Source organism: Prunus persica, chromosome G8 (genome assembly GCF_000346465.2).
Source record: "Prunus persica cultivar Lovell chromosome G8, Prunus_persica_NCBIv2, whole genome shotgun sequence".
Lineage (NCBI taxonomy): Eukaryota > Viridiplantae > Streptophyta > Magnoliopsida > Rosales > Rosaceae > Prunus > Prunus persica.
The window spans coordinates 13,863,460-13,876,050 of NC_034016.1; the positions used below are offsets into that span (position 1 = coordinate 13,863,460).

General features: G+C 35.4%; 3 protein-coding genes across 3 annotated transcripts; 1 reads left to right on the forward strand and 2 right to left on the reverse strand.

Annotated features, from left to right (window-relative positions):
• LOC109950880 lies at nucleotides 1,064-1,994 on the reverse strand. Its single transcript, XM_020571030.1, has one exon. It carries the CDS (start codon nucleotides 1,992-1,994, stop codon nucleotides 1,290-1,292), a length of 705 nt encoding a protein of 234 aa, XP_020426619.1. The 3' UTR covers nucleotides 1,064-1,289.
• Nucleotides 7,228-7,932, reverse strand: LOC18766508. The gene has a single exon (XM_007200012.2). The coding sequence runs from the start codon at nucleotides 7,930-7,932 to the stop codon at nucleotides 7,228-7,230; it is 705 nt and encodes a 234-aa protein (XP_007200074.2).
• Nucleotides 9,400-11,988, forward strand: LOC18766236 (protein FAR1-RELATED SEQUENCE 5). Its single transcript, XM_020571031.1, has 5 exons — nucleotides 9,400-10,128; nucleotides 10,288-10,559; nucleotides 10,729-11,602; nucleotides 11,701-11,763; nucleotides 11,863-11,988. The coding sequence occupies exons 1-5, from the start codon at nucleotides 9,400-9,402 to the stop codon at nucleotides 11,986-11,988; spliced, it is 2,064 nt and encodes a 687-aa protein (XP_020426620.1).

The following is a 12,591-nucleotide window of genomic DNA, read 5'->3' on the forward strand; positions in this document are numbered from 1 at the left end:
ACATAAATATTTATATTTATATTTTTCATAGGTACATTATTGGATATGTAATTTTAAAAAAAAAAAAAAAAAAAAATTTGGTTTGCAATTTTAGGGCTGATATGTTAGAGGGAATGAGAACCAAAATAAATAGGGTGATTGATATGCTATTAATATGGAGTATTAATTACAATTATGGCAGTTAATGAAATGCTTGAAATAAATTATAAATAAAATATGGTCTGGTGGCAACGAAAAGGAAAATGCTAGGGAGACCAACTTTAGATACCAACTTGTGTACTAACTCTCTAATAGAGTGTGGGACCCATTGTATTGGTGGACTCCACCTCTATTAGAGAGTTGATACACAAGTTAGTATCTAAAGTTGGTCTCCCTAGCATGACCCCAACGAAAAACATAGGAATACTATAGCCTCTTATATCCTACTAGTCATTTAAATTTGAAATTAAATTTTACACGTAGATTTATAGAGTGATAAGTATATGTCTAGAAAATAGAAAATGTAGGAACCTATATTGAACAAGCCCTAAAATTTACTACACAAATCATCTCAATATAAGAAAAATGAATACAAATACACGCTTGTACTCGAAACTATTGATCTTTTTTAGTCTTTTGTCTTTCTTGCTTTTGCCCCAAGATACCAGAGCTACTTATAGACCTATTATTTTGGGCTATAAATGTTTCAATCCAGTAGAGTTTCTACATAATGAGCCTATGCAGAAAACTTGAATTTGTTACTGACACAAGTATTATTTAAAGAAATTCCGAATTCAGGAAATAGTAATCGAGGAGCTATAATTTGGATGGTAAGTTGCATATTAAAATACTCAGATGAATATTTCTTTGTTGGTAAAATAGACACAGTTAATGAGGTTTATTTGAAAAGCCCCAATTCCCTTTATAATACCAAGTTCATTCGAAAGAAAGTGCATCAAATTTTAACACAATTATGTAACAAAGTAGTATTTATGGGAGTTGTTACATAAGATATGAATTTTATGGGTTTTACAAGTACTTTTTATTTAGCATAATCAAGTACTTTTTATGGAATATACGACTCCCATCATAGTATTCGAAAATACTCATAACGTTAATAAGAAATAATTATTTATTCTCGTTCCCATATTTCATTTATACAATAATTAAAAAATATATTCAATTTTCTAACAATACAGAAATATTGGTACTTGCTGTAAGATTACACATAAGTTCCTTCTTTTTCCTTTCCATGAATATAAATAAAAAATAAAAAAAATAAAAAAAAGGGTTTCAAGGAGTCAATAAACTCATCTTGCAATTTGTAATACCAAACGACTTAGATCCCCATTCTCCTCGCATGCACTTGACTGAGCCCTCCCGATCCAATTATCCGGGGAAAATCCAAACTCGACGGGGTTGCACCAAGCCGCAAACAATTTGGGATATGTCCAATACCAGTTGGGAAACTTATACATAGCCAACAGGGTGAGCTCAAATCTCACCATTCCACGAGCTCTCCCTTCCGAGATTTCCTTGGCCATGTCATCACCTATGTACGCGGACGCGGCTTCGATGCGGAAACTACAAGTGGTCTCGGCCCTGGTTCTCAGAGCCGATGGCGGCTGCAGAGGCTTCGTTGCCAGCAAGACTCTGGGCCTATAGCTGTCGCTCCGGTTCGCGTTGTAGAAGATGGCGGCCTGGAGGGTGTCGTAGTAGATGTCGAGCTTGTGGTTGGGGTTGGAGGCGACCAGCGTCACGTCCCAAGTGGCGGTGAACTCGGAGGCAGACGCGTTGTTGAGTAGGGACACGGTGGCGGAGTGGAGGCGGAACGTGGGGTCCACGCGGTTGATTTCGATGTCCCTGAGGATGTGCCTGACGGTGAGGTTGAAGAGCCAGATCACACCTACAAGGATCGTGAGGCAGAGGCAGAAGAGGATACACATACACATTTTCTGACAAGCTTGAGGGGTTTTGTCTTCTTCGGCGGCAGAAGCATCAGCAGCAGCACCCATAATTAATTAGTCTTTGATTATTAGTGTTAATGAATAATAATTAGAGAGACTAATAAATAAGAGAGAGAGAGAGAGTATAAAAACGAAAAGAGTCCTTTTTAAATTCAAATTCCATCATAAATTGGATTCTTGCTTGCTGGTGCAAAAAGTCGAGTTGGAATCATCTCTAGCCAACGTACGTTAGTCGACTTGCCAACTATGTAGTCAAACTGTTTACAAAGTGTCAATTATGCCCTTATTTAATTTACACTAAATCAAATGAGTTGATATCATAAGGTCAAAATAGTAATTACAAATTATTAACAAAAAAGATAGATGTTCTGTAAATTTAAATAATATCATCCCTAAGTTGTCTCCCACTACTCCCTTTTCTTATATCGTAACGACATCTATATAAAAGGGTTCTTTATTTATAATTAACACAATGTTTGGTTGACAGAAAAGATTTCGTGGAAATAATTTTTCATGACTTTTCTTAAGAGAAGGGAAATGGAAAATTTCTTTATATCTTGGTATCTATGTTTTTTATGAGACTTCAAATTGGATTGAGACTTCTTTGGTGGATGATTTGTTGAGGGTGTCTAGGCCCCGCTTGATTTGTGTTGGTTTGTTTGGGATTTCCCCCCAAGTTCACCAAGAAAAAAAAAAAATTTCTTCTTCCGCGCATGTGAGAGACTTTGAAAAAGAAAGAAAGATCCATTATATGATTTTTCTTTTAGTTTTAATTTTTTTTAATATGAAAAAGTGTGAATTTACCATATTATTGTCATTTAATTAATAATTTCAATTCTTAATGTTTGCATTAACGCATTTTCTGGTATTTTGAATGTTTCACAATTTTTTGCTTTTTGCTTTATATATATATATTATAATTCTAAATTGTTAATGAGGACAAAATAATCATAAAAAATGTGCATTTAATGGTAACTCATTTTCCCAGAATTTCTCGTAGAAAGGGAAAATGAAATCTAAAAGGGAGGAGGCTTAAAGGCACGTGAGGACAAATGCAGTCCCAAGCTCTCACTCAAATTTTTTTTTTTCTTTTAAAATGTACTATGTATTGCTGTTATTGAATAATTTATATTAAATAAGAGTGCTGCTATTTCCACCCCTTTATCCTATTTTTCCACCCACCTTATATTCAAAATTTTAAAAATAAATTACTTTTTTGTAAAATGACTTCTAAGGACCTAGGAAAAAGCCTTTTTGAAAGCATTTTAAATAAATAAAATTAAGTAAAATTATAATAAAATAATTTAAATAATAATAATAAAAAATCTCTCTCTCTCCTCTCTCCCTCCTTCATGACATGTTGGCTTCTTCTTTAGAGGTCTTTCATCCTCGGTGCTAGAAGCCACTGCCACTGCAACATCAAAAACAAGAAGCCCAGATGAAAAGGGTTCTCTCATTTCACAACTTGGTTGCATTTTGAATAGATTAGAATTTGTTTTGGGGCGGCGATGAAGCACTTGGACTCCATTGTTTAAGCAAGCTGACTCCTTTGCTTTGGCAAAATCAACAAATGAAATTCCACAATTTTAACATCGTCCCCACCCTTATACCTACCTACCCTCCTTGCAATTTCTCACCACACCCACCCCCTCCGCAATCTCTATGTATCCATTCTAGATCCCCATCCTCCCTGAAATTTGGGTTTCTGCAAAAAAAAAAAAAATGAAGACATAATTATCTTCATATATATATTTTTTTTGCAGAAGGAGTTATTGTAAAACAATAAAATTAATTTAAAATATAGAACATGGGTGGGGTTGAAGGTGTAGAAATCTGTAGGGTTCTCGTTGGCCAGGGAAGAATCAGGGTTGGGGTGGGAGGTGGGGTCGGCTGCAGGTGGGAGAAGGAAAAGTGGCTGTAGTCTATTGGGTTTTCCCTAGAGGAGAAGGAGAAAGGGTTTTTGTTTTTTAATTATAAAAAATATTATTTTACTTTAACAATTAAATGGTATTTTAGGAATAATGGTGGCTGAAAAAATAGAATTGTGTGTTTTCAATTTTACATGGTGGATGAAAAGATAAGGTAAATGAGGAAATAGGATAAGAGCATTTCCAGCAAGCTCGGGCTGGGGGGGGTTTGGGCAAAAAAATCGTTTCCAGCAACAAAGTCCAGCCCGGGCAAGCCATGGGACCCAGCAGACTGGGCTGGCCCGAGGGCGACTTCGGCCCAAGCAAGCGCCCGAGCAACGTGACGTCATGGCTGACGCCAGGCTGGCGTCAGCCCTCCAGCGGTTTAATTTTTTTTACTGTTGGCGCGTGCATTGCACGCGCCAATGTTAAAAAAAATTTAAACCGAAGCGCTACAGTAGCCGCCAATGGCTACATTACACGTGGCAGCGTATTGGCTCTCCGATCATATTTTTTCCAGCAATCCAACGGTAGCCAATGTTTGTACAATAAAAAAATGAAAAAAAATGGATAAAAATTTAAAAAAATACAAAAAAATTACTGATTTTTTTTTTTCTCTATACCTTATTTCCATTTTCAACATTTAAGTAAATGTCTTTGTCCTTCTACTTTTATTTATTTTTATATTACTCCATTTACTTAAGTTTACAATGTAAATAAGGAAGTACCCCATATTTGGATTCAAATAAAAATACTAGAAAATCAAATTCCCATCAAATCAAAATATGAAAAATCGGTTTTAGTGCAAAATACGATTTAGGCTAAAAATGATGGCTCATTAAGTCAATATATACTTCATATTAAAATTTCATAAAATCAAGTTTTCTTATTTGATGTGTAAGGAATAAAAGCCGCCAAAAATTATCTTGAGAAAATGATTATTCCGAAAAATCATTTTTCATACTTAGTCAAATTGCACCTCTGCTACAAAAATTCTGGGTTCGCCAATGTCTATAAATACCAACCAATACTCTTCACTTTTGACACCAAATCCTCATACTTTTTTTTTTCCTATAAATACCAACCAATATAACTAATAAAATAAAATCTTATCCGAAAATATTATCCAATATGAATAGTATTGACACGTAGAAACCAAAAAATCTTATCCGAAAATATTATCCAAATTAATTGTTTAAGTAAAAAAAGTTGTGAAAAAAACAAAAAAATGAATAGTATTTGCCATGGCAAGCCCCAACTACTGGAAACACATTTTGCTGAAGGGGGCTAGGGCAGCCACTATTCACGTGAATAGTGCCTGCCCTAGGGCTAATCTTGCCATGGCAAGAGGCAACTGGTGGAAATGCTCTAAGAGGGTGAAAATAGTAGCACTCTTAAATAATATGTTTATTTTATCACGTGAGCCCTTCCTCCCAGCTTATGCCACTTTGCTTTCCTTTTCCAATCGGTTTATAGCTCTTATTATTAGGGCACCGTAGTAATTAAGCGTGAGCTTTGGACCCTTTTACACAAATCGATAAAAACTTTCTCTTTTCTTGGAGAATAGACGAGCAGAGCAAAGCAGACTTTCTCATTGCGCAGTTTGTGATTTTTTATTTTTTTTATTTTTTTTCCTACTAATTTTAATACGTCTTTCAATTTGTGGATGAATGATTGCTTTGTTGCATATATTGAGATAGGGGTGGTTGGGGTTTGGTAACCGCGAATTTTTTCCCAAACCGCAAACCGACCGACTATTTGAGGTAAAGTGATTTTTGAAACCGCAAAAATCGGTTGGTTACCGTGAATTAACGGTTTAAACCAATTTGAATATTTTGGGCCTAAATTAGACAATTTTAGATCTGTAAGTTTGGTTTTTTTGTGTCATAAAAATTCAATCTTCCACACTTTTAAGCCTAGGTTTGATGCTTCTTTTTGAAACTTTTTGAGTTCAAGCATACTTTAACCAAAAAATATAAATTCACAACCTAAAGAAATAAATTTATAACCTCAACTTCTCAAGCATATATAAATTTACAACTTAAAGAAATAATTTCACAACCTCAACTTCTCAAGCATATATAAATTCACAACCTCAACCTCAACTTCTCAAGCATTCACAATCTAAAGAAAAATCCAATTCAAAGTTAATTAAAGTTACAAACCAAAAGGAGAACTCAAGTGTGGGTGGTGGTGAGTTAATTTTATTATAAGAAGAAGCCCTTCTTTATGAGTTGGAGTGGAAGCTATGTTTCAGGTGTATCGGTTTGTGTTTGGGGGATTAGTGGCATTAGGTGTGTTAGAGTGGCTAGACTCCATTTATAACACAACACAACACAAAAGCAACAACATAAAAGCATATTAATAATAGATTAAACTCAACCAAATTAAAACACAATATCTAACTACTAAAATGCAATTTTAAAAAAAATATATTTGCTGTTTGCAATAACCGCGAGTTGCCAAAATCACATACCGCAACCGCAACTGCAATTGCGGTTCGGTTTCTAAAATCGCAATTTTCTGTCGGTTTTTAACTATTGTAGTTCCAATGCGATATAATGTCGGTTGGTTTTTACGGTTTTTCAGTTTTGCGGTCTAAAATGCCACCCCTATATTGAGAGAGACATTTTTAATATTACAGATGGTAAGACCAATACACCAAAAAATAAAGAGTTGATGAACCATTCATTGAGGGACCAAAATGCAACTTGTGTATAAGTTTGAGGACTATTTGAGTTAAAAATTTAAAATTTAAAGTTGATATGGAAAGGGCAGATAGTAATTACAAATTATATAAGAAAAAAAAAAAAGATAAACAAAATCCTCCCATATTCTTCTCCCACTACCCCCTCTTCTCATGTGGTAACTTGATCTATAAGTCGGTTCAATTACTAAAATTAGAAGAAGTCTCAAATTCCAATTGTTAAATTACATACCGTGATTTATATATATATTCCCGTGTTTGGTTGAAAAAAAAAAATATTTGTTGATTTCTGAGGCACCGATGAGGAGGTTGGAGAGAATGCATGATTTTGTAGATGTGAATTGAAGTTTCTGCACTCTATTGAGCTGAAAATTTTAAACCCTAAACTGTTTTATATGAACTATATCCTTTCCACCCATCCTCACCCCAATATGCAACATCAGTGCAGCAGATTGGCACAAAACTGTGGTAATATAGTTTAGGGTTTATCAGTGCTTGTTTTCTGGAATTTTTACCCAAAAGAGAGAAAAAAAAAAAAAAACTTCAACAATTTTACAATTATTTTACAATGAATTAACAAAACAAATCAGATTTCAAAGAGTTAATAAACTGCGACTACTACAAAGGTTACCAACCAAACCAAGTTACCAAGAAAATGTCAAACCAATCAATCGAAAAGACAAAACTTACCACTTCCCAGATCAGTCCCGCATGCCCTTGACTGACCCAGTGTCAGTGCCCCGGTCGAGTTTCCCGGGGAAAACCCGAACTCGACCCGGTGGCAAGAGGCCTCAAACTTTCTGGGATCTGTCCAGTACGAGGAAAACTTAAACGAACCCAACAACCTGAGCACAAAGCTCACCGACCCACGAGCTCTCCCCTCCGAGATTTCCTTCGCCACGTCCTCGCCCACGTACGCCGACGCCGTTTCGACTCTGAAACTGTGAGTGGTCTCGGCCTTGGGGCTCAAAGACGACGGCGGCGGCACCGGCTTCGTTGCGAGCAAGACGCCGTTGCCGTCGCTGTTGTTCGCTTTGTAGAACATTGCAGCCCGCATGCTGTTGTAGGAGATGTTGAGCTTGTGGTTGGGGTTAACGGCGATGAACTTCACGTCCCACGTAGCGGTGAATTCGGCAGCGGAGGTGTTGAGGAGGGAGACGGTGGCCGATTGGAGGCGGAACTCAGGGTCGAGGGGTTTGATTACGACCTGCTTGAAGAGGATCAAGGCTGCCAAGACGACGATAAGGATGGCGCCGACGGAGAGGATGGCGATTGCTCCCCACCACTTGGCGATTATTTTCAACCATTTGGCGATTATTCCCCGCCAGTTGATCCGACGAGGGGGGCTGTTGGCTTGGGCATGAGCATCCATAATTAGTGTTGATGATTAGTGTTAGTGGATTTATTAATTAGATTGTATTACAATATTTGATTCGACTAATGCGGAATCCGTTGGTTCAAGGCCTTGAAATGTGAGCTTGGTCACCATCCAAATAGACCAAGAATCCTACTGGAGGCCCATCCATTCTTTCTTTTCTTTGCATATCCAAAACCAAAAATCATTCTTGCCCAAAGTTTTTATATTTTTTAGTTTTCTTAAATCAAGTCAATTTAATTTATGAGTTATTTACACTAACACCTCCTAAAGTTTTAAATTATTTTCACAAAATTTATTCTCATTGATTGTTCGTTCAAAACTTGACGATTTTATTAAAAACAACTTATACAAATGACAAAGTTAACATCAATTAATATATGTCAAACCAATCATCATTTAGAGAAAATTTTCATATAAATCGTCAATTTTTGAACAAAAAATCAGCAAGAAGGGTTTTTCTAAAAACAATTTAAACCCTCAGTGGTGTTCGTAACATCAAGGGGTTTTATGAAAACACCAAAAACCTCATATGACGTTAGCGTAAATAACTCAATTATTGTAAAAACTATTTTGAAAGAGAGATTTTTGCATGGTCCAGTTACACCACCTAGCTAATGTTCCATCCCATACACGAGTCCGATTTTCCTGTTACTAAAATTCCTGTGCCCCCATGTTTCCACCCTAGTTTTGTGACATGTGGACTCTAACTTAACAGGAGTTTAACTCTGTTAACTCTCTTTTAGCATTTTTTTTTCTTTAATTAAAAGAATTAAAATATATTATATTAGAATACACGTTTGACAAAAACACTTTGCACGCCGTTTCATCTTCTACGCTACACTTCAACCCCTACATCTTCTCTGCACTGCAAAACTCAGCCACTTCATCTTCTCTACTCTACGAAACTCAGCCCCTGCATATGGTTTTCTAGTTTGCACGTTGGTTGCTAGTTCATCAGGTAAACACGCTATGCTCTTCATGTTTTTTTCTTCTGCTTTTTTATTGCTGTTTTTTAGCATCGTATGAAAAACTTATAAACATATAACTTGCGAGAATCATATACCTAATATGCAATTCATTTGAATCAAATTCATTTGGTTTCAATTTTGTGATGACTTTTCATTTCCATCTACAGTAACAACGAATACAAAATACATTGATTTTTCTTTTCATAATTTTTCAGATAGTTTGTATTTTGGTTTTCATCTACGTCCATTTTCTAGTTTCATCAATAACTAATATGAACATATGATTGTACAGTACTTAGCTCGGTTTAATTTTTATTGAATCAATTGTACTTTTTTATTATTATGGAAGATATTTTAGATGTATAAATTTTGTTTGATTCAATTTTTAAAGGATATGAATATGGAAAATAATTGCATGGAAGATGGAGAAGGTGAAACAAGCACTGGCTTGAACATTTCAGAAGGTGAAAGCAACAAAAAGTCATCCTATGCTATGAAAGGTAATGAAAAAATAGATTTGGTTCGTTCTAGCATTCGAAAACAACTAATTCCTGTGATTGGGATGGAGTTTGAGACAGAAGACTTAGCATTTAAATTTTATAATGCATATGCATACAATATTGGTTTTAGTATTAGAAAAAGTAGCTGTCACAAATTCAAAAGTGGCCAGTTGAGAGACAGGCTTTTTGTTTGCTTTGCTGAAGGTAAGCGTGAAATTGATAAGCGTGTTTCTAATGTGAAATATCATCGTGCTGAGACAAGATGTGGATGCTTAGCAAGGATAAAAATTAGTTGTCATTTGAATGATAAGTATCGTGTCATAGAATTTGTTTCTGAGCATAACCATGTGACTACAAGTCCGTCTAAGACTCATTTGTTTAGGTCTCATAGGAAGATCACTCTTGCACAAATAGCTGAAGTTGATATGGTTGATAGTTCAGGAATTGCTCCCAAAGCAGCTCTTGAATTTTTAAGTAGACAAGCTGGTGGTCGGGAAAGTCTTGGATTTATTCCTGATGATTACAAGAACTACTTGCATTCAAAACGAACAAGAGAAATGAAGTTAGGAGATACAGGTGGTGTGTTAGAGTATCTGCAACAAATGCAATTGATTGATCCTAATTTTTTTTATGCTATACAAGTGGATGAAGATGATTTGATCACTAATATTTTTTGGGCTGATGCGAGGATGATGGTGGATTATGATTATTTTGGTGATATAGTATGTTTTGATACTACCTATAGAAAAAATAAAGAAGGAAGACCTTTTGCAATGTTTGTTGGTGTCAATCACCATAAGCAAACTATTATATTTGGTGCTGCATTATTATATGATGAGACAATTTAAACTTTTACGTGGTTGTTTGATACTTTTGTGAAGGCTATGTCTGGAAAAAAGCCAAAGAGCATTCTTACAGACCAAGATGCAGCAATGTCTGCAGCATTAGCTTTAAAATGGCCAGAAACATCTCATCGTTTATGTATTTGGCACATATATCAGAATGCAGCCAAACACCTTAGTGGTGTTTTTGAGAAGTTCAAAGATTTCAGCAAAGATTTTAGTAGTTGCATATATGATTATGAGGATGAAGATGCTTTTCTAAATGCTTGGAATAGTATGCTTGGAAAATATACTCTCGTGGGCAATGATTGGTTGAGTCGCTTGTTTAAAATAAGGGAGAAATGGGCGTTAATTTATGGGCGAAAAACTTTTTGTGCAGATATTACTACTACCCAGCGGAGTGAAAGCATGAATAGTTGTATAAAAAAATATGTTAGTTACAAATATGACTTGCTTAGATTTTTTTCAACACTTCCAAAGGTTGGTTGAAGATCGTCGTTACGAAGAGTTGAAAGCTGAATTTAAAGCAAGTCAAAGTTCCCCAACATTGTCATTTCCCGTAGAAATATTGAAGCATGCAGCAAATGTGTATACACCGAAAGTGTTTAAAGTGTTTCAAGATGAGCTATGTAAGGCTTATGATTGTGTTTTGCACTTCAATGATGAGATGGGAACAATCAGCAAGTATGAAGTTATCCCGTATGGGAAGAATTGGCAACATACAGTTACATTTGACTCAACAAATAATGTAACTTTATGTAGTTGTAAAAAGTTTGAGTTTGCAGGAATCTTATGTGCACATGCCTTGAAGGTTCTTTCTACAAGAAATGTTAAAAGTATCCCAGCTCAATACATCTTGAAGAGATGGACAAAAAATGTGAAGGCTATGAGTGCAAAAATTAATTCATCTTCAAGTACAAATGACCCTAAGGTAGAAATTGTAAGACGTTATAGAGAGTTGTGTCGGTTGCATACTCAATTAGCAACAAGGGCAGCAGGGTGTGGTAAGGCGTATGAAATTGTTATACGACGATTGAATCAGACTTTTGACGAGGTGGATGCATGTTTGAAAGAAAAATCAAGTCAAGAAATGTGTGAAGTTATCTCGCTAGTAATTAATAGTAGATCTGAGTTAAATGAGTGTATTAATGTTGATGATGATATTATTAAAGTTAGAGGAATCAAAATTAAAGAAAGAGTTGTTGGTAGTTCTAAAAGGCCAAAAAATGCTTTGGAGAAGCTGACAAAGAAGAGAAGAACTCGAAAAACAGAATTGCAAAATTCAAGCAGTGTTGATTCAATATGTGTTCCTACTACGAAAGCTGTTCCAGCACCTCCATCAGAAATTTCACAGGTATTGTATAAATTCATTATCAATTTCATCTTTGTTTGTTTATTACCCTGTAGCTTCATTGTATTTTTCCAATATTGGTTGAACCCAAAAAATTGTAGGAACTTGTTGCTGTCAATAATTTAAACATGGAATTTCCAGTTAGCATGGTCAACTTATTGCATGTACTTCATTGCATTTAGTTAAAACTTTTCTTAATTGTAATTTTGTATTTGATTGAGTATATTTCACTGTTTTGACATATATATATTGTATGAGTGTAGGCACAATCACCATTGGAAGGAGAATTTGGGTTGTTTAGCTCTCAATTCACAGGTACCAGGGCCAAAAGTTCTAGTGTTGAAGTAGATCCACCTTTTTCAATTGACAAGAGTCACCAAGCGTCATAATGTTGAATTTGGGTTGTTTAGCTCTCAATTGTCGACAAGGGTTCCATAATTTGTTACAACTCTGTTTTGATTTAGAACAAGTTTGTTATGTTTGTCCTGTCTTGGCATTTGAACTTATTCTGATATTTGGCATCTCTGCCTTCTTAAGGTGTTGAAGTATTACATTCAATGTAAATATTACTTGCATTTCAAGCCATGAAGTCATTTATCATGATGCATACTTTCCAGTAAGCTCTCTCCATGTCAGAACATGATGAAGAATGCACAATGATGTTAATAATGCAGAACCTCATACAAACTTCATAGAATTTTGGGTCATATAAAAAAGATTTTTGGGAAAAAATAATACATAATTTTTCATAGTATAGGATTTCCTTCCCATCACTATGAACCTCAGCAATGGTTGGTTCTCAATGTTCACTTCCTGCCTACCATGCCCACCTTCACTACTTTGACTACCACTAGAACCTTTTTCACTAGAATTTGATCCCTTCTTCTTTGCACCTTTTTCACTAGAACATCATCTGGCTGTGAGCTTCCTCTTTGTTAACTTTTGGCCTGTAGAAGAAGAATATTTCCTAGCTCTCTTGCCATTTCATTTGT

What these genes read in the sequence shown, in the direction of transcription:
- LOC109950880 (XM_020571030.1), bottom strand. Translation starts at nt 1,994, where the DNA reads ATGGGTGCTGCTGCTGATGCTTCTGCCGCCGAAGAAGACAAAACCCCT.
- LOC18766508 (XM_007200012.2), bottom strand. Translation starts at nt 7,932, where the DNA reads ATGGATGCTCATGCCCAAGCCAACAGCCCCCCTCGTCGGATCAACTGG.
- LOC18766236 (XM_020571031.1), top strand. Translation starts at nt 9,400, where the DNA reads ATGAAAGGTAATGAAAAAATAGATTTGGTTCGTTCTAGCATTCGAAAA. An exon ending in ATGATTATTTTGGTGATATA is followed by an intron (nt 10,129 to 10,287) that starts GTATGTTTTGAT and finishes ACTTTTGTGAAG; the next exon opens with GCTATGTCTGGAAAAAAGCC. An exon ending in GCATGGTCAACTTATTGCAT is followed by an intron (nt 11,764 to 11,862) that starts GTACTTCATTGC and finishes GTATGAGTGTAG; the next exon opens with GCACAATCACCATTGGAAGG.